At 46.9% G+C, this 18,232-nt stretch overlaps 1 protein-coding gene and 1 long non-coding RNA gene across 2 annotated transcripts in view; both read left to right on the plus strand.

The window, feature by feature from the left end:
• Positions 1–225: 225 nt before the first annotated feature.
• The window catches only part of FOXK1 (forkhead box K1), a 42,346-nt gene continuing 24,339 nt past the window's right edge, over positions 226–18,232 (plus strand). Inside the window, exon 1 of the mRNA XM_015876808.3 lies at positions 226–788. Coding sequence (XP_015732294.1) covers positions 412–788 — 377 coding nt within the window. The 5' untranslated portion in view covers positions 226–411. The remainder of the gene's footprint in view (positions 789–18,232) is intronic.
• On the plus strand, positions 5,103–6,237 carry LOC146758681 (uncharacterized). The gene is made up of 2 exons (XR_014933799.1): positions 5,103–5,257; positions 5,983–6,237. It is a non-coding gene; the product is annotated as an uncharacterized LOC146758681 (long non-coding RNA).

Below are 18,232 nucleotides of genomic sequence, written 5' to 3' on the forward strand. Positions count from 1 at the left end.
TGTATGTTTGGTGGCCCTGCCAGGCAGGGGGTTGGAACTACATGATCCTTGAGGGCCCTTCCAGCCCGGGTCATTCTGTGATTCTGTGACGGAACGCTCGGAGCCCGCACGAAGCGCCTCGCACGGAACCCCGGCACCTGCCCGAGTAACGGCGGTGACCGCTCGGTGCCTGCAGGCGGCGCCGCTCCCCCGGCGCTGCCCTGAGCCCGCAGACCGGCGAGCCCCCGCCCCGCGCTATAAACGGCGGCGGTACCCGGCCCGGCCCGGCCGGCGGGCCTCGGGGGGGAGAGGCTGGGTTAGGCGGCGGGGCCCGGCCCGGCTCGGCTCCCGCTCCGCCCCGTCCTTCCCCCCTCCCGCCCCGCCGGCTCCGCCCCGGAGGCCGGCACGCTGGCTCGCTCCCTGCCTGGGAACATGGCCGAAGTCGGGGAGGACAGCAGCGGGGCGCGGGCTCTGCTGGCGCTGCGCTCTGCGCCCTGCAGCCCCGCCGCCGCGCCCCCTCCCGGGCCGCCGCCCCCGGCCGCGCCGCCCGCCCCCGGCCCGGTGCTGGCTCGGCTGCAGGGCCGCGAGTTCGAGTTCCTCATGCGGCAGCCGGCCGTCACCATAGGCCGCAACTCCTCGCAGGGCTCGGTGGACGTCAACATGGGCCACTCCAGCTTCATCTCCCGGCGGCACCTGCAGCTCAGCTTCCAGGAGCCGCACTTCTACCTGCGCTGCCTCGGCAAGAACGGAGTCTTCGTGGACGGCGCCTTCCAGCGCCGCGGCGGCCCGGCCCTGCAGCTCCCACCGCAGTGAGTGCCGACGGTGCGGGTCGGGTCGGCCCTGCGGGGCTGTGGGCCGTGGGGGCGACCGAGGCCTGCGGGGAGCTGGGCCGGGAGAGGGTCTGAGAAGGACAGCGAGAGTCCATCCGGCCCGTGGAGAGCTGAGAAGGGCTGAGAGGGCCTCGCCTGCATAGGGAGCGATGGTGGTTCCTGCCTCTGAGGGTCTGCTGTTGAGGTTGGGGCTTTGAGGCCTTCCCCAGCCTGCAGAGGAGGTGTTGGGGGATGCCTGGGGGTTGCTGTGTGTGTCTGCTGGAGGACCACAGTGCTGGTGGTGAGGGGGGTCTGCTTGGTGAAGGCAGCAGATCCACCTCAGTGTCTGCAGGGGATGTCAGCTTCCAGCTACCCATGACCATAACAGGGGGTGTTATCAGGGCTGGGTTGCCATCTGGTTGAACCACGTCTGGGGAAGAAATGTGAGCTCCTCACCATAGGGTGCTCCTCCCCTGTGGTGCTTCTCTTGCATGCTGCTGCCAACAGGCTGGTGTCCAACTGGTGGCCCTTCAGGGATTCCCAGAAGATGAATGAGAGGGAAAGCTTTCCCCAGCGGGATGAAACTTGCTACGCCCAGGGTTTGTCTTCCTAGGAAAAGTTTTAGTGGAAAAAGTTGGAGAACTGCTTTTGCCTGAGTGCGTGTTTTAGGGCTGACAAACTGTGTTGGGTGTTTATGGAGCAGAGGTGGTGCTGCCCACCAAGGACCCCTGGTGAGCAGTGCCCTGGGTACCTTTGCTCCACTTACAAAGCGCCGAAGGCTGCAAAGGCATCTTTCTATTTGAAATAAGCTTTGTTGTTTGGGGGAAGGCCCAGGAAGAATGATTGAGGTCGCCGTTAATCTAGTTCTTCCTCTGAAAATATTGTTTATGGTTGCTGAGCACTGTCCAACTACTGCAGAGCTTTGCCCCGGAGGTGGCAGCGTGGTGGCAATGGGTGATGTAATTCCTGAGTGCATCCTTCGGGCTACGCTGGGCAGGCTGTGGCTGATGCACTCCGTAAGGGCAGGGGTGATGTTTTATTACGTTCCATGATGCTGCTGGCTGTTTGTATGAAGCATCTGTTTCCATCCAGCAGCACTTGGCTCTGGTGCCGCACACCTCCAGCACAAGGGTCCTGCAGTTATCCCTCTCTCTCGCCAGCCTGTTGCTCAGGGGAGGGTTTTTTAATTACTCATTTCCTCTACAGGCTGCTTCATTTTGTACTTAGTAATTTGGTTATAACTCCCCAGCTACTCGCTCTCCGAGGCATTTTAGTTTGTAACGTGTTTCATTTTCTGAAAGAGATGTCCTTCAGTGTCAGTTTAATTAATCTTGCTTTGTAAAACAAGACCACCCAAAGCCCAGGGCAGCTGTGTTGCGTCGCTCCCTCTGGTTCTGGGTTTATTTGTGCAAGCTCTCCCCTCCCTGCCGTTCTGTTTCTTCACTTGGTTAATCATAAGCATCGTGCTCCCTCTCGAGCAGGGAGTTGGTTGCCTGTGCACCCCTCCTTCCACTTGCTCTCCACTTCTGGAGTGGGAACAGCAATTTTCCTTGTCCTTCGCTGTGCAGGAAAGTGTTTAATGCGGTTACGAACTGTGCACAGTAAGGCATCCTCTTCGCTCGGTCAGTGTTTGAACTACATAAACGAACTTGATGTGCTCCTCCCTTTCTGAGTTCTGGAGCAGAAAAATGCTTTGCACCGATCTGAAGGAATTTGCCCCCTTACTTCAGGCAGGTAAACAACTCCTCGCCTTCCCCTGGCCAAGCAAGGGTTTGTAATCCAGACAGGAGGGGGAAAAGTCCTGTTGGAGCACAGGATTGAGGGAGGCTTCAAACCGTTCTGTCTGCTTCTGTCTCCATGCACGTACCATCAGCTCCCTCCCCATTGCACCCTCAGCCCCACACGCACCCACTGAGTGAGCAAACAAAGCACTGCTTGGTGCCATTTCTCTTCTGCAGAGCAGTCTGTGCTTGTTGCCAGCCTGCTAATATTGCCAAAATATGAGAGCGGGGGGGGGGAGAAAAGAAAGTAGAAGTAAGTCTTAGTACACGGACTTTACAATTCCAGCTGTACTTTGATTCTGAGGATTATTTTGTGGTAACATTACAGCCACATCATCTCTATGTGCCAGTAGAATGTATGGTTCGTATTAAGTTTTAGGATTTAATGGCTTCACCATTTGCTGATTTAGGTGGAAGACCTCGTGATAATGATCTCTTAGAGCTGCTCATTTGAATAGCCATCCCTTCTTTTTTGCTATCTGTTGTTTGTAAAGGATAGCAAAAGATCTGCCAAGTCCTATTTCCTTTCAGTTGCTGCTGTATTCTGCTATTACAAGCAAAGGAGTGACTGTGCATCATGAAATCATGAGTGGAAGCAGAGGGTTCCAGGAAAAAAAGCATCTTCCACATGTAATTCATGCTGAAACGTAAATCCTGGACTCATACGTTCCATTTCTGAGGTTTCCTCTCATTTACTCTTACAAAACCTGTGTGTTATAAGCCCTCTTCTGAGTTGGGAAGCAAGCATCCCTCAAGTCTCCAGAAGGCATTTTGGAGGGGCGGGGATGGGAGGAATAGGATGAGTTGGAGATGTTTCATTCTGAAGATTTCCCCATGCTTCCCAAAACAGCAGCTCCATTCTAAACTAAGGGCCTGAGAGAGGAGCTCTGCTCTGCTTCCTCCATCTCCATCATGTGTTCTGTCATCTGCTGTGAGCAGGATCTCACTGCTGGGCGGGCAGATCGCCTTTCACAGCTGTGTTATGGAAGATTATATTTCACAGATGTGATGACATAACTGCGGAGTATAATTAAGCAGTAATGACCAACAAGGAGGGCATTTCCTCGAGGTTAATGACAGCTAGAAACAAAGTGGGTGGAAAAGCAGAGGGCCGCAGTGCAGCCGAATGCCCCTTAATCTGTTTAATTAACGCGAGTGTCGCACTGCAGCAAGCGTTCAGATAAATCAAGATGAAATCATGGAAGCACTTACGTTAAGTGCTTAAATAAAATTAAGGGTTGCTAGAAGCTGTCCTTAGCTATGCTAGTGGAAATCTGAGGAGAGATATCTGGGCTTAAGTTAGAAACCTACGGACTATTGGTAGGGTGTGCTGTGGTCTTTTTTAAACTACCCATACAAGCTAAAGCTAATGCGGGAGTCATTACCCAAAGTAATTATTCCCATTTAAGACAATAATTGCTTCAGATGTACCATGTAATCAAGTGTTTACAGCATCATTCCAACACAGGATTTTTAGTCTTTTCTTGCAATCTTCAGAATGAACTCAGATTTCTAGAAGGAACAGTAACGAGCTGGAGACTTCCAATAATTAAAGTGAGCATTTTCCACCCCTAGAAGTGAGGGATCTGAGACAGAAGCTGGAAGCCGAGCTTGCTAACCTGAATTTTAAGCAGCTGTGGGTCAAGTTTTCAAATGCTCCTAAGTACAAAAGTCCTATTGACTAAAAACTGCAAATGTTGATTGAGCGTAGCCTGATAATGGCACTTGAGCTTTCTGAACTGGGGGCTCAATGGCTGGAAAATGGTGCTTGCCTGTGAATATTTCATGGGGTATTTGCTTGTGGCCTTTGTGCCTGTTCTGTGGCTTTGCAGTAGAACTGTTAATGGAGCTGAAACTTTCTTATTTTTCAGCATGAATTGATATTTTCAGTGCGAGGTTTTTGAGTGTTAAGAAGTTCTTAAGCCTGAAGTTCTTCTTGGGATTTAGGAAATGGAAGCAATGAATGGAGTAGTTCTTAAAGTGTAAAATGAATGAGATGTATGGCTATGTGGAGTTAAACTGCGGAGTTAAATATATATATACATATCTGCTTATAGGCCCCATTATAAATGAGCAATGTAATGTATGTGTGACATTTTATTATGAACAGATGCATTATTTATAATGGGGTTTTCCTAGGTACTAACACTTGGCATATTTACATAGTCCAGTGCTCAGAGCACATCTGAGGGTGCTGATCAGGAGAAATCCTATGTGTGTGTTAATGTCTTTGGCAGCGTGCAGCTCACATCATGCTGGGGCATCAGGGCTGTCACTGCCATTGGGTTCTGCACCCAAGCAGGAGCAGAGAGCTGAGCTCAGCAGTGCTCCATTCCCTTCCTCAGGGAGGCTGGGCAGTGCTGGCCAATAACTCAGGACACAGCTTAACATAAAAGCTGCCATACTCCAGGAAAGTGGAGACATATGCAGTGTTTGAGCTCAGCCCCTATTTCTTGCAGTGAGGCCGATGCTGTCACAGTGCCCAAGGAACTGCTGTGACCACATAACCACGAGCACTGCACCCGTTGTTTCTGAAGTGCTCCGAGAACTCCTCGGGTAGTTCTGCTTCTTCAACATTGCATAATCCATGTTTGCAGCCCGGTGGTGGTTCTTTGTTCGAAATGCATCGTTTGCTGTGTTGCAGCTGTGGTGGATGGTGGTTTTACTCCTGCTAGGAACCCTTTAAAGGTTTGCTATCTTAGTTCTTTATCTTACATTTTTCATGCTCTGATTTCAAAGACCTGAACGGGTTTTTTTGTTGCACAGCAAGACTGCGATAAAGGCTTACTTTATTTTAATTACAGAATTTATGTCAAGCAATAACTCTTAGCTATGCAACTCAATTTGTCATGGCTTATGTTAAATGTTTAAGGAAAGCTTCTCATTACATGAAACCAGCCCTCGATTTGTTGATTCTAAAATAGCAGCGCTGTAAGTCAGGCTGTGAATATAAACCAGCACCATGCAAAGCTCACTGCATTGCTCCCTACTGTATTCCTTTAAACCAAATTCAGTTTGGCTTAGCTGACGTGTTGACTATGAGAAGATGGATCTAAGCAGAATGTGCCACACTTGTCTTGTGCAGAGCCTCAGCTCTGAAGGCTTAAGTGTGGATTCACATTGTGCTGGGGGAACGCTGTGCTAACAGCTTCTTGGTCATGACATGCATGCTCAGCTGACTGCAGGATTCATCCAGTGAGTGCTGTTGCTGTATATAGAACTCAAGGGGATGAATGAGTCTGAGAGGTTTTGCTTTTACAGAAACTGGAAGAAAAAAAACTCATGAGATGTGTAGTAATTCACATCTCGGTTATTTTGGTGCAAACATCCTCGCTGCTGAGTTCCGGTTTTGACTTGAGGTAACAAATCATGTGCGTTGTGATCAAAAGAACATCTATTTTGTTTTCTTTCAGAAAATGGGCCACGCGGTCTTCTGCAGAGTAACTGAGTGGATAAATGATGGCCGGATTGATGTGGTTGTTTTCTTTGCAAGCGAGCTCTTAGCAACTGTTCCCATTGCCATTTGTCATCGGGGCTGTTCTGTGGGATGCCAAATTCTCTTGCTTGGTGTTGCAGTTTCCTGGAGGAGTAAATGTGGCAACAGGATGTTGGTAAAGAACAGGAAACTACTTGAATTCATTGCTTATGCCATACAAATAAAGGCTCATGACTGGCCCTTGTGTAGCAATGGCTGCTGTCTGCCATGGCCTGAAGCTCCTGCAGCTGGAGCGTTGGTTTGCTCTGAGGATGGTGGTGGTTGGGTACCCACAAAGCCACTGTGGGACCACCAGCACAAGGACATGGAGGACAAGGGCGCAGAGATGTTCTGAGAGTAGAGCACCTCTGCACTGGGGACAGGCTGAGAGCTGAGGTGTGCAGCATGAGGAAGGGAACCTCCAGGGAGACCTCACTGCTGCCTTCCTTTGCCTAAAGGAGCTGATGAACAGCAGGAGAGCGACTTTTTACATGGTCTGATAGTGATGCAAGGGGGGAATGGTTTTAAACTAAACAAGGGGAGGTTTAGGTCAGATGTCAGTGCTCTGGTACAGCAGAGTGCAGATCTACCCTGAGAAATGGGGGAGATAGGGGTCTGGGTAAGTAAGGATTGCTTTGAGGGGTTATTCTGTGTCCATATGTAAGGTGAAGAGGCTGAAGCAGCGTTTTGTCTTCTAAATGTGGGCTGTGAGATGACACCTTAATGTACTTCCAGATTATTTGGTTAATTGACTAATTGCGAGTGCAAATTACTGTATAGTCTAAACGCATTTGTTCATTCCAGTGAATAACCCAGTATTAATCACGGAATGGCTTCTTTCAAGTATTTGTAACTCTTCCCTCTGCAGCGTTTTGCAGACTGCTTGTAATGAGGTGCAGCACCGGTGTCCCATAGGTAAAGGATTGACAGTTTCTTTCCAGCTGTGTATTCTTTGTTTTCCTCATGCAGATGCAGTTGACTTAACGCCTGCTCGCTCCTGTCCATGAATGTTTCCTGCTGGTGATTTACATCTTCGGTTCCTTTAGAGCAGCTCAATAAAATGCATGTGTGCATTACTTTTGCATGACACTTAATTTTTATGAAATGCATATTTTATTGGACAGTAAAACATTTAAGGCTCTTAATGGCCTAATTAATAGTCTCTATCCACTTCTGTCTTGTGTATTTTGCTCCCCGTTCTACTCCTTCCTCCTTGTCCTCGTGCATTTTTTATCATGAAAATTTCAAGTAATCTTGGGAGAGCGCTCTGTTAGAAGCCTGTTCTTTGAATATTCAGCAACTCTAAGTAAGATTTGATTGATAGTCCCTTCTCTCCCTCCCCAGTCTATTTTTAGTAGCTCAAAAAGGAGTTTAATTTCTCAGGCTGTCATTTGTTTTGTATGTGTGGGCTCCAATTTGTTTCGGTGTTTTTCTCCTTCCTTTCAGCATACTGGGTAGGTAATTTTCCTGTTGCCTGATGACATGTTGACAGCTGGGGAGAAATAAAGCAGAAATGAACTGGGAATTCTTCCTTAGCAGAGGGAGCAAAGATGGACAGCCTTTGGTTGTTATACATGCCTGGTGATTAGAATAGGAGGATAAATGGAAGAAAGCTCATTATTATCACTTACTGAACACTCTTGGAGCAGTGTGTAAATCTGTATCTTTCCATGTACAGGTAAAAATCCACTCCATCTTCTAGAGCAGAACAAAGAGACAAAATAACCCTCCAGAGTGCCATAGGCACAGTGGAAAAGGCATCCCTCCCCTCCCCTGAAATACAACATTGTAGTTGAGGGCTTTTTTTCTGCTTTGTGCTGCTTTGAAGAGAGACTTGGGAAGTCTTCCCATGCAAACTGGTTTAATCTTCAGTCTCCCTTAAGGCCACGTACAGAAGCCACCAGCGAGCACGACTGGACTCCCTGCAGAGCCAGTTTGTGCAGTTGCTGAAGGAATTGCTCTTGAGCAACTGAAGGCCTTTCCTCTCTCCAGGGCATAAGAACCATGGACTCTGAAATGCTCCAACTCCAGAGCATGTGGGAGGAGAAAAGGACAAGACACACAAGGCAAATGTGGCTTCCACCTGACGGGTAGACCAGAAGTGGTTTTGCTTTTTATATTCAGTTTGAGGTGTAGCCCAAACTCAGCTCTTGGTGTGGGAGATATGCCAACTGCCAGGTAGTTATTGATCTTTTTTTTGGATTATTTTATGACTTGCGTAAGATGCTGCCCCTTGGGTTGGCTGCCTGCCTGCCATTTGTATGGGGGTGTTGGCTGTCAACAAGGCCAGCAATTGGGTGGCTTTGCCACCTTCTGTCCTGTCCCTTTGGCTTTGGGACTATGAGCTCAGCAAGGTGAGACAAACTGTAGTGAAGCTGGCTTTGCCAGGCAATGCTTGTAGAGGAGGTCAAAAAGCCAAAGCGAGCTGTGCTGCTAATGCTCTTCTGATTGGAATATTAAGGCAAACACTGATGTTTCCTTCAGGTGTAGGAGTTCTTAGGAGAGTATTCCCTATGTGCTCTGGTTCAAGAAAAGTGTTGCAAACATGTTTTTGATAAGCGAGGTGTATATAAACCAGCTGTTAGAAATAGGTGCAGTCATTACTCTGGATTTGCACGTGGTCTGTTTACATCATTGTGTCCCAGATCAGCAATTTGCTGCCAACTGACCCTCAAGATGAACCTGGGAAATGCTTCTTTCTTGCACAGTGATTCCAAAATGTGAGGTAAGATGAGTGCACCAAATTGGAATGTTTCCCTACGTCTGTATGCTGTGTGGAAGTGAGGGAGGTAGGGACATTAGGGTATGTCAGCAATATGGGAAATTGACTCTCAGAAATGTCCTAATTTAGAGGTGATGGCACCATTGTGGAGGCAGCTGGTATGTGGACGTGTCATTGTCACTTCACTTGGTGAAGCTCTTTGCATGGAAGCAGCTCCTCAGCATATTCATATATGCTGGTAGGATTTAAAATACTTCAATTTGGGGATTAGTTTAAAATGTTTACCATCTTAGCCATGTCCTGTGAGGTGTCTGTCCCAAGGCAGTCCAGTGTGCCTTTGCCTTAGGGTAATATCACAGCAAGATGAATTTTTCTACTTCTTTAATTGGAAGATTTTGTCTTACCAGAACGTGCTTGGGATCCTCTTCTAACCTTCAGTTTCAATGTCAGCATCCTGGAGGCTGCAGGTGGGCGTCACTTTGTAGATGCATGTGAGAGATGCCCTGTGTTGCACCAAATGCTCCTTTGGCTCTGAGTCCAAAAGATGGCAGCTTTTGAAACATCTAAACTACCCTCACAGCAGCGTTTAAAACAGTAATCCTGCCTTCCTCTGCTGGGCATTGAATGAGTTGTGAAATGTCTTTGGAGGGAGCAGAACGGACTGGAGCAAGCATTCTGCAAAGTCTGAGTCCATATGGGTCATTTTTTATAATGTACATAAATAGTACATTAGCTCTCTCCAAATCACTTTCTAAATGAGCTGAACCAGCCTCGAAGGAAAATACATCACAGTCACACTCTGTGTTAGAGCCCTCTTAGAGAGTCTGATTGAATTCAAAGGTTAGCAGCATCCCACACAAGTTTTTTTCTGGCATATATGTGTGGGAATTAAGGCCTTTGACTGAGCTTTACCGAGGTGATTTTGTTTTGCAGTCTTGGCTAATGTGTTTGTAGGTATCTTTGGAAGCAAGATTCCTCAGTGGCTTGGGAGACCTTTCAAGGAGAGCAGCTGGCTCCTTGAAGGAGAGCCCTCCAGTGATGAATAGCCCATTAGAAGCAAGTTGATGACATTGCAAATGAGATTTACATGAGAATCAAACTGCTGTAGTGGATTCAACAAAGATGCTGAAACAAGTGCCTTTCTCCCTGGTGGTTATTAAGAGATCTTATGCCCCGGTTGTTTTAGTTGGCCAATTTCTCCTTTGCCGGGGTATAGAAATAGTTGAATTCATATAGCAATAAAGAAGCTGTGAGGCAGGAGAAGGGGTTTGGACAGAGCCACACGTGGCTGCATTTCTGTAGTGAACTGGAAATTCCCCATCATCGAGGCAAGCCTTAAGATGCTTGGTGTTGAGTTAGGTATGGAAATGAATAACGGCATGGCTGCAGGGTCCAGCCCTGGCACTGCCGCCTGTTCCATGTGTCACTACTTTGTGATTGCTACTTATTGACTTCAGAACTCTTTGTAGAGGCTGTTGGGGGGAAGTTCCCCAAAGCGTGGGTGCAGGTGGGGCTTTTTTTGGTGCAGGGGTAGGTGATAATTGTGGTTTATGATTGAGGGAGAAACGTACTTAGTTGAGTGTTTCTGCCAAGATGGGTGAAGAAGGAAAATAGTGAATATTGACCTTTTCAATTGTAACCAAAATCAGGCTTAGAAGGTTGCTCAGAAGAGCTCTCCAGTTTCAAAGAAGCAAGGAAGAAGTGAGAGATGCTGGCAGTGGCCATGCTCTGCTGAGTCACTACTTGTGGTCTCTGATGTGGTACAATTGAGGCCAGACTCCTCTTATCTTCAGGGCTGTCGTGGATGGGGAAAACTCAGCCCATGATGAATGGGGAGTAGCAGAAACAGTGTGTAGGTGAACGTGTGCTACGGGGTGCTTGCTGTGGCTGTAACGTCTTGAGAAAACCAACTGCTGTCAGTCTGGGTGCTCACCGACAGCAGCTGTGCTCTGGGGGCCCACAGCTGCCTCGTGCTGTGTGTGGGTGTCCTGAGCCATCAGGGCTGGGAGCTGTGCTATGGATCTGAGGGACTCTGGGGGGGCCTCTGAGACCTTGGAAAGAACAACTTGCTCCTGATCCAAGACCTGGCATAGCATCTGGCATGGAAATCTGATGGCAGAGAGCAGAACATAAATAGGTGCTGTCCTGCCCTGTGCCATACAAGCCATCCTTCATGCCTGGAGTTAACCCAATGAGACAGTGTGTTACAATAGGGAAGGGTGAAATAGCCCAATTTGCCACTGTGCTGCTGTGCATCAGTTTTTCTTCTTTGTTTTAAACTGCATAAAGCCCAGCTGCTGTCAAGCACATTTAAAGAATATCTATCTTCAGAATGTGAGAGGGTTTTTATTCTGCTTCTGTCATTCTGCCAATTGATCTGTGCTTAGCTTTGTCTAATGGGTGTTATCTGATAGGGCTGGGGGGTTGTTTTTGCTTTGGCTTTTCTTTTTCCATTGAAAAATCACACCAGAATCTAAAATAGATCAGCCCCAAACTGAATGCTAGGGCAAGATAAATGTCTCTGATGCTGTCAGAGCAAAACACCTTTGAAATGAATTTGTGTCCCCAGAAAATGCCCCAGCATTGAAGAACGATCGATCCTGCCTGTGTTGGTTGTGCTGCTGCTGGCACGTGCAGTGAGCAGGAGGAGAGGAGTTAATTTTAGCTTGATTAGCAGCACAGAAGGGAATCAAGATGACTGTGTTGGAGATGGCAGTGGGATGAGATCAATGATGGTAGTTTACTTTTAATACCTCTAAGTGGGTGTTCTCAGCAATTTGGTTTTTCTTTCTTTTTTTTCTTTCTTTAATGTCTTTCTAAGAGAACCAAGAATATTAATGCATTTAGTCCTTGAAAACCTCCTGTGGTCGCAGTTCTATGTGCTTTAATGTTGCATGATGGTTGTTTAAATGAATGCCAGGTGCTTGCATCCCATTCCTCAGCAGTTTCCTGCTCAGTGCCATTCCCTGGTTCAGCAGCACGGATCGAGCTCCTTGCTTTTCTCCTACTCACCTTTGTTTATGTGCTGGAGCATGTTCAAAACTGTTTATGATTAAACATTGCTCAAACAGGCAGGTTGAGATTTATCGGCGTAAAGGAGGCTGGGAGGAGGGAGTGGTTGGCTGGTCATCTGTGTTTATTTCCAGCTGCAGGTGATGTTGTTGATGCGGCACACGTGTCTGCTGGCGGCGGTGGATCAGACTGGCTGCAGTGTGGTGACACAGGACTGATAGCTGTGGGCATTGCCTTCTGTGTAGGGTGCACCCAAAGCTCCAGTGAGGCTGTGCGTGCTGCTGGTGGACTCCTTCCTCTTGAGCTTGGGGCTTTGAGGTCACCTTGCTGCTTTAGGAACCATGAGCTGGATCTGGGTGGGAGAGGCTTTCAAAGATCCAAGGCTTTAAAACATGACCCATGTGAGTTTTTAAGTTTAAGACTTATTCTGGGCACATAGCCTTTTAAAAGGTAATGCTGGTGTTTAAGTGGCTCAAAACACAAGGAGGATAGGTGACTTTAGATGAAAATTCAGAAATTAAAAAGTTAGAGGTAAGTTTGTGAAAGCCATCCACCTTTCTTTGAAGCTGAAATGCTGTTCCTTAGCTTCTTTGCTATCACAGATACTGATAGTTTTCAGGCTTTTTAGAATCAAAAGTGCAATACTGTTAGTACCCTCAGCGTGATCTGCCTAACATGGAAAGGGATTTCTGCAGTTAGGAGGCTGGATGATGAAAGAGATGTTATCCCTCCCCCCACAGTGTTGCACATAATTTACATTTTCTCTGAAGATCAAATATTTATTAGTTGGTGAAGAAATGGCTTCGATGGGATCTAGTCCTCTACAGGCTGGAATACGTGATGATAGCAGCAGCAGCAGCAGCGTGTAGAGCCCTTGTGTGACATGCAGCTCCTTAACTACCCTTTATTTTTATGTATACAACCACACACACAACAAAACAACATAATAGGTTTACTGTGTGTTACAGATCGTATCAGTCATCTGCTGTGCTGATAGCGAAACTTTCTGGTGCTGGCAGCCAGCCCCATCTAAACAGAAGTGCTGCCTGCTGCTGCTGCCAGCCAGCCTTGGTGGGAAGCTCATACGTTGCAAAGTGGTGCTGTTGCTTATTTTCCTCCATTGTTTTTGCACTGAGAGGCACCTAATCGATGGGAGATATTAGCTGATGAGTGTGGTGGTGCTGGGGTAGAACGTGGCTGACCTTATGACATGCACAGGAAAGGAGTTTGCTGTTCCTTAGCAGTTTGCTCAGAGATGTGAGGTTGTTTACGGTGACGAGTACACAGGAACAGAGCAGCCTCTGTGGCTGGGAGAAGCGGGGCCAGAATTCACCTTCCAGAGACCTTAAAAATAATAAAACCTTCCACCAGTACTGATTAAAAGACAGCTGTGACTGTTGGTGCCGTGGATTCATTTAAGTTGGTATAATGTCACATCCAGTGTTTGTGGGTGCAGGTAGGATGGTTATGCCTACATGTTAGCACTGGCTCAGAGCAGTCAGCCCTCCCAATGCTGCAGGCTGGCTGCATGCAGCTCATCTCCACTTTGTGCTGCTGAGCTGCAGCCTACTGTTCATAGAGGAGTGGGAGGGGAAGAGGAATTCACCTTCTGATAGCAAGCCCTGTGCCCGGTGCTGCCCATTTGGAGTGAATGGCATATTTTGAAGCTGACTTCAATGTTTTGTAATGTGAAACTGAGTGAGGTACAGTTATAGCATCTCCTCTTTGTTTCTCTGTTCCTGATGGTTGGGCACCCAGGAGCTGCTGTTGTGTGACGGGTACTTAACAAGGCTGGCTGCGTGGTGGGCTTTCACTGAGTCACTGACCCAAGCACCAAAAAGCTGCCTTAATGGGATTTGTTATTAAAGCCTGTTGATTATACTGTTCAGACTATACCAGGGCTTCATTTGTGAGATCGTCCTACTTATTTGTAATCGGTTAGATTAAGATAACCACTTATGTTAAACTTAATCCACGTTTTGATTGTTTTATGTGTGTTCATATTTAGTTGTTATTTCTATTCTGTTTTTAAAACCACAAATTCATCCCCAGTCAGGTGAGGGCTGACTGGTGCTCCACTGAGTTCGAAGAGAAGTGATAGTGACTGCTTTTCAAGAATATCCTTCAGCTTTTTTGCAGGTGTTGAAGTGTGTGAAAAGCCATTCCCAGCTGGCTTACAGGAGCTTCTGCTGGAAGAGTTTCAGAAAGGTCAGCTCTTGGAACTGCAGACTCCTCCTTTGTGCTCCAATAGCCTTGTGGAGGAGATGGCAGCTGCTTCAGGTAGATATTTTCAGTACTGGAGTCAGCAGCTTTGCTGTGAGACCTGTGCTGAAGTACTGGGGGTGGTTTGATCTGGAAAAGACCCATCCATAAGGTGAGCTCCCCAGGCAGGGTGGTGGTGGCTCCAGAGGGACCCCTCTGCTGCCCTCTGTTCCCTGATTGATGTACCCTTCTCAGCAATCTCCGTGATGTTCTCCCCTAAGAGATCCTGTTTTCTTACTGAATTTACTCTCTGTATTTCAGTACACGCAAACAAAAAAGCAGCTGCAATACCTGAAGGTTTTTTTTTTCCTTTCCTGCACTGTTCAGAAACAGAAGGTCGTGGGTCCCTTCCAACTCCAGATATTCTTCAATTACAGGAACCTGTGAATCTTGAAGTAAAGCTGTGCTTGACATCTCAAATAATTTTCAAACAGTAAAATCTGAATGTTATTAAAGACAACGTGAAAATAAAAATATAGCTCTTGATTCTGCACTATTAACTCTCTGCTGCAGAACAACTTCATGTGTTCTCACTTGAAAAATTAGCTGCTATTGTTTTGACAGTGTCGATGCTCGTTTTGTCAGTTTGCTCCGTGACAGCAATTAAAAGATTTGCTAGAGAGCCTTTAAGAGATTGTAGGGAAGCTGTGCAGGATAAGTGATTGTTTTCTCAAGTTGCACAGCATGGTGCTTTGGTGGAAGCTCTCCTGACAACATCGAGTTGTTTGAACCTCACATTAAAAAAAAGCAAGCTATTTTCTGCATGCTTTTAAAGCAAATATATGTGAACTAAAGCAACATTTTGATGTTGACTGGGCTGGGCTCTTCTGCTATCTCTTCCTTTTCAACCTTCCTGCTCAGCCCTGGGGTGCTGTGCTCTCTCCCACCTGCCTGGATGCGCTCCATGCGCTGCTGCTCTGAGCTGTGCAGTGCCCCAGGTGGGGTGGGATGTGTGCAGGACCAGGAGAGGAGGAATTTGTGTGGCTGCGTGTGCTGCTGCAGGGACAGGAATCCCAGAGTTGGCCCCAACTCTCTGTCATCACTGCGTTCTTCAAAGGAGATGGGTGAAATCCCAGTTTGAGCATCTGCCTGTGTGCGGCAGGGAGCCTTGGTGCACGAAGGGAAGCCCTTTGTGACTGAGCCTGATAGAAACACTCATTGCAGCTCCTTCGCTTGGTGCTTCTAAGAGATGTAGCTATGCATCAGTTGTGGTTTTGCCTGATGCTGCTGGTAGTGTTTGTTTTAAATAGATGCGCTTGCCTGCACACGTTCTTTGCCCACTTGAAATCTTGTCTGGCTGTGTTGAAGCCTCGTTCCAGGTATGATGATATGCAGCGTTAGGCAAATCCCAGTGTGACCTGTGGCAGCTCTCATGAAGGCACAAACCCTTCACTGTGTGTGCAGTTCCAGCTAAGTGGTGGCAAGAAACACCATGCTATGCCTGCAGCAAGTATCAACCTTAACTATTTGTTATGCACTGTCCTTTCTCAGCTCTCTGTCTCACTGTTCTGCCTCTCTCAAGAACTGTGACTTCTCAGTTCCAGAATCTTTTGAAAATGTCCAGCCTCAAAGCATCAGCATGATAAGCTGGTAGGACTTCCCTGATAAAGAGCAGAGCTTTTCTCATAAAGAATCATGTTTTCTTTTCAGAAAGAAGGCAAAGTTTGGATCATGTGATGCTTAATTCAGAGTCTGTGGTTACATGTGCTTTTCTTAATAACCTGACACAAAGCTACAGCAGTTCTGCTGGTACTTCCTTCTTTCCTTCCTCCTTGGGATTTCCATCCCCATTTTCATGTGCTGGGCTCGTGCTGCCATGTGGTAGGCAAGGCCAAGGCACTGGGCTGCCTGACAATGTTCTCCAACCAGAAGAGAAACACATTACATCAGTTGAGCAGTTATTTGCGTGGTGCTGTTGGTGCAAGGGGTGATGTTAAGAGGAAATGGTTTAGGGGAAAGAACAGCAGAGAGGGAAAGAAAGTGCCTCTTACAGCATAGGAGCAGATTGGATTGTGTTAAAGTAAAACTGCATGAGATTGAGTGGTTTGATGGGTGTATCTGCAATGCTCAGCATGATGGATATAAAATAAATATAAAGGGATTGTGCTGGAGCATGCAAGGTGAGTGGTAAGCTCAGAGTGACTGCTAAGCTGGAAACCAACCTTCCTGTATCTAAGCTCATGTTGTGCCCTACGGAATAGCTGGGACTGAGTACTTCAATAGTTTGTTCCATCTTTGTGGTGGTTATAGAGGTTGCAGGTAAGCTGCATGCTTTCTGCCCTCAGTTTTCCTTTGGTTTTGTTCAGAAGTCCCCATTACTGGTTTTCAGCCTCTCGTTAAGTGGCAGTGGGCAGCAGTAGAAGTGTGTTTGCAGAGAGCTCTGCAGTAACTCCTCACCTCACGTCTGCACTGAGTTGCTTTGTTCCAGGAGGAGCAAATACACTGAAATGTCTGCATGGCCTTCATCGGAGAGCTGAGGATTCTGAGCTTCACCATTGACTTACAGACCCTTCACTCATCTCTTCATAAAAGTAACAGATTATTTTACTGTAAATCGCAGATATTTCTCTGGACTTTGTGGGTTAGACTTTAATGGGATTTCTGTGTTAAATCTGGTCAGATCAGGAATGCAATTGAAAGAGAAATAGCAAATGCTGAAAATCTCATTACTTTAGGACTGCAGTAGCCTCCAGAATGAACGAAGCACTCTTAAAAAGCCGGCAGCTGTGCTGCCTGTGTCTCTCTGCCTAAAGAGATGTGTAAAGAAAGCAAATAGAATGACTTGAAATTGCCATGGTGACAGGTACATGCCTGCTCTGTGATGTGTATTTAGACTTAAGGGAATAAAATGGATTTGTTTTCACTCTTCCAGAACTCCTGTAGCCTTGGTGCAATTAACTTGTTCGTTTAGAATGCAGGCAGTGCTACCCGAGGAGATGTTACAGCAGGATTCTTACAGGTCTTGCTTACAAAGTGTTACTTAAAATATAAAATCTGGGGTGGGGAGGGGAACAGGAAATGCTAGATGATTTTATTACTATTATTTCATTATAAAGGAAGGGTGAGTAGTGCATAATCTCCCGTGACAGCTTAGACAGCTTTGCAGAGCTGCTTGTTTGGTTTCCTGACGTTCCTTCCAAACGTTCGTTGTCATTCACTTTCAACTGGAAGGTGATTTTATTGCTCTCACTTTTGCCTTCCTCGCTGCTTCAGACAGCTGCGGTTCAAATGAAGGTTCAGGCCTTCATCTTGAGCGTGATCTTTCCAATGGCTAATCCTATCAGGGACTACAGGGTTAGCTTCTTTTTAAGGAAGATAGAAATTTATTTAGTTTGTTCCACAAACTAAAATGTAAATAGGGAGAGGAATCATTCTGAGCATTTTACAGTTGGGTTCTGTTTTGGGCTGAGTACTACAGTTGGGTCCTCATTCACCCCATACAGTTGGGTCCATGGGTCTTCATTCGAGACTGCTTGAAAGCTTCACACAAATAGGGATTGTGTTTATATGATTTACTGGGAACTTCAGTTTCATAGATGCGAGCACATTGCTTTTCTTATAACTGATGACCGAAGGGAGCTGTAATCAGAATGAATGGGCGCATCTCTATAGGGGCTGCCCCATGCACTGCTCTGCACTGATCATGACCTGAAATGTTCGTGCTTACCCCACTCATTGCCCAAAGGGTGAGATGTATCTGTCTTGCCCCCTGGTAAAATGGAGTCCTTTGCAATAACTGGCAGTGCTAATGGCTTACAGAGATGGCTGAAGGCAGATTCTCACTTAAGCTGAGAAACACAGCATGTCTTTGGGACTTCATGCATGGAAATAAACTTATTCTGGGTGAACTATATGCACTTGGTAGGAACAAGATACTGGTTTCAGAGAAGTTATGAGTGGGGTTAATCTCTTTTAAGAGGACTTTCTGGGGAATCCTTGGTCAAATTTTAGCTTGTAATGGCGTAGCTCAGTTCCATCACAACTCTTGCTACTGAACTTAGAGAGCTGGTTGTCCATGTTTGAACCTGAGGAATTCACTGATTCTAGAGGTAACTGCATGCTCGGGGTATGGCTGTGTCCCTTTGCAGGCTGAGGCAGAGGGAAAGATGTAGGTATTGAGAGTCAGCAGTGTGGTTACAGGGGCTGCAAGTTGAATAGGAAAAAGTGGCAGCTGCAGCAAAGGGATTATGGT

Source organism: Coturnix japonica, chromosome 13 (assembly GCF_054131305.1).
Source record: "Coturnix japonica strain WE chromosome 13, WE-NBRP24, whole genome shotgun sequence".
Lineage (NCBI taxonomy): Eukaryota > Metazoa > Chordata > Aves > Galliformes > Phasianidae > Coturnix > Coturnix japonica.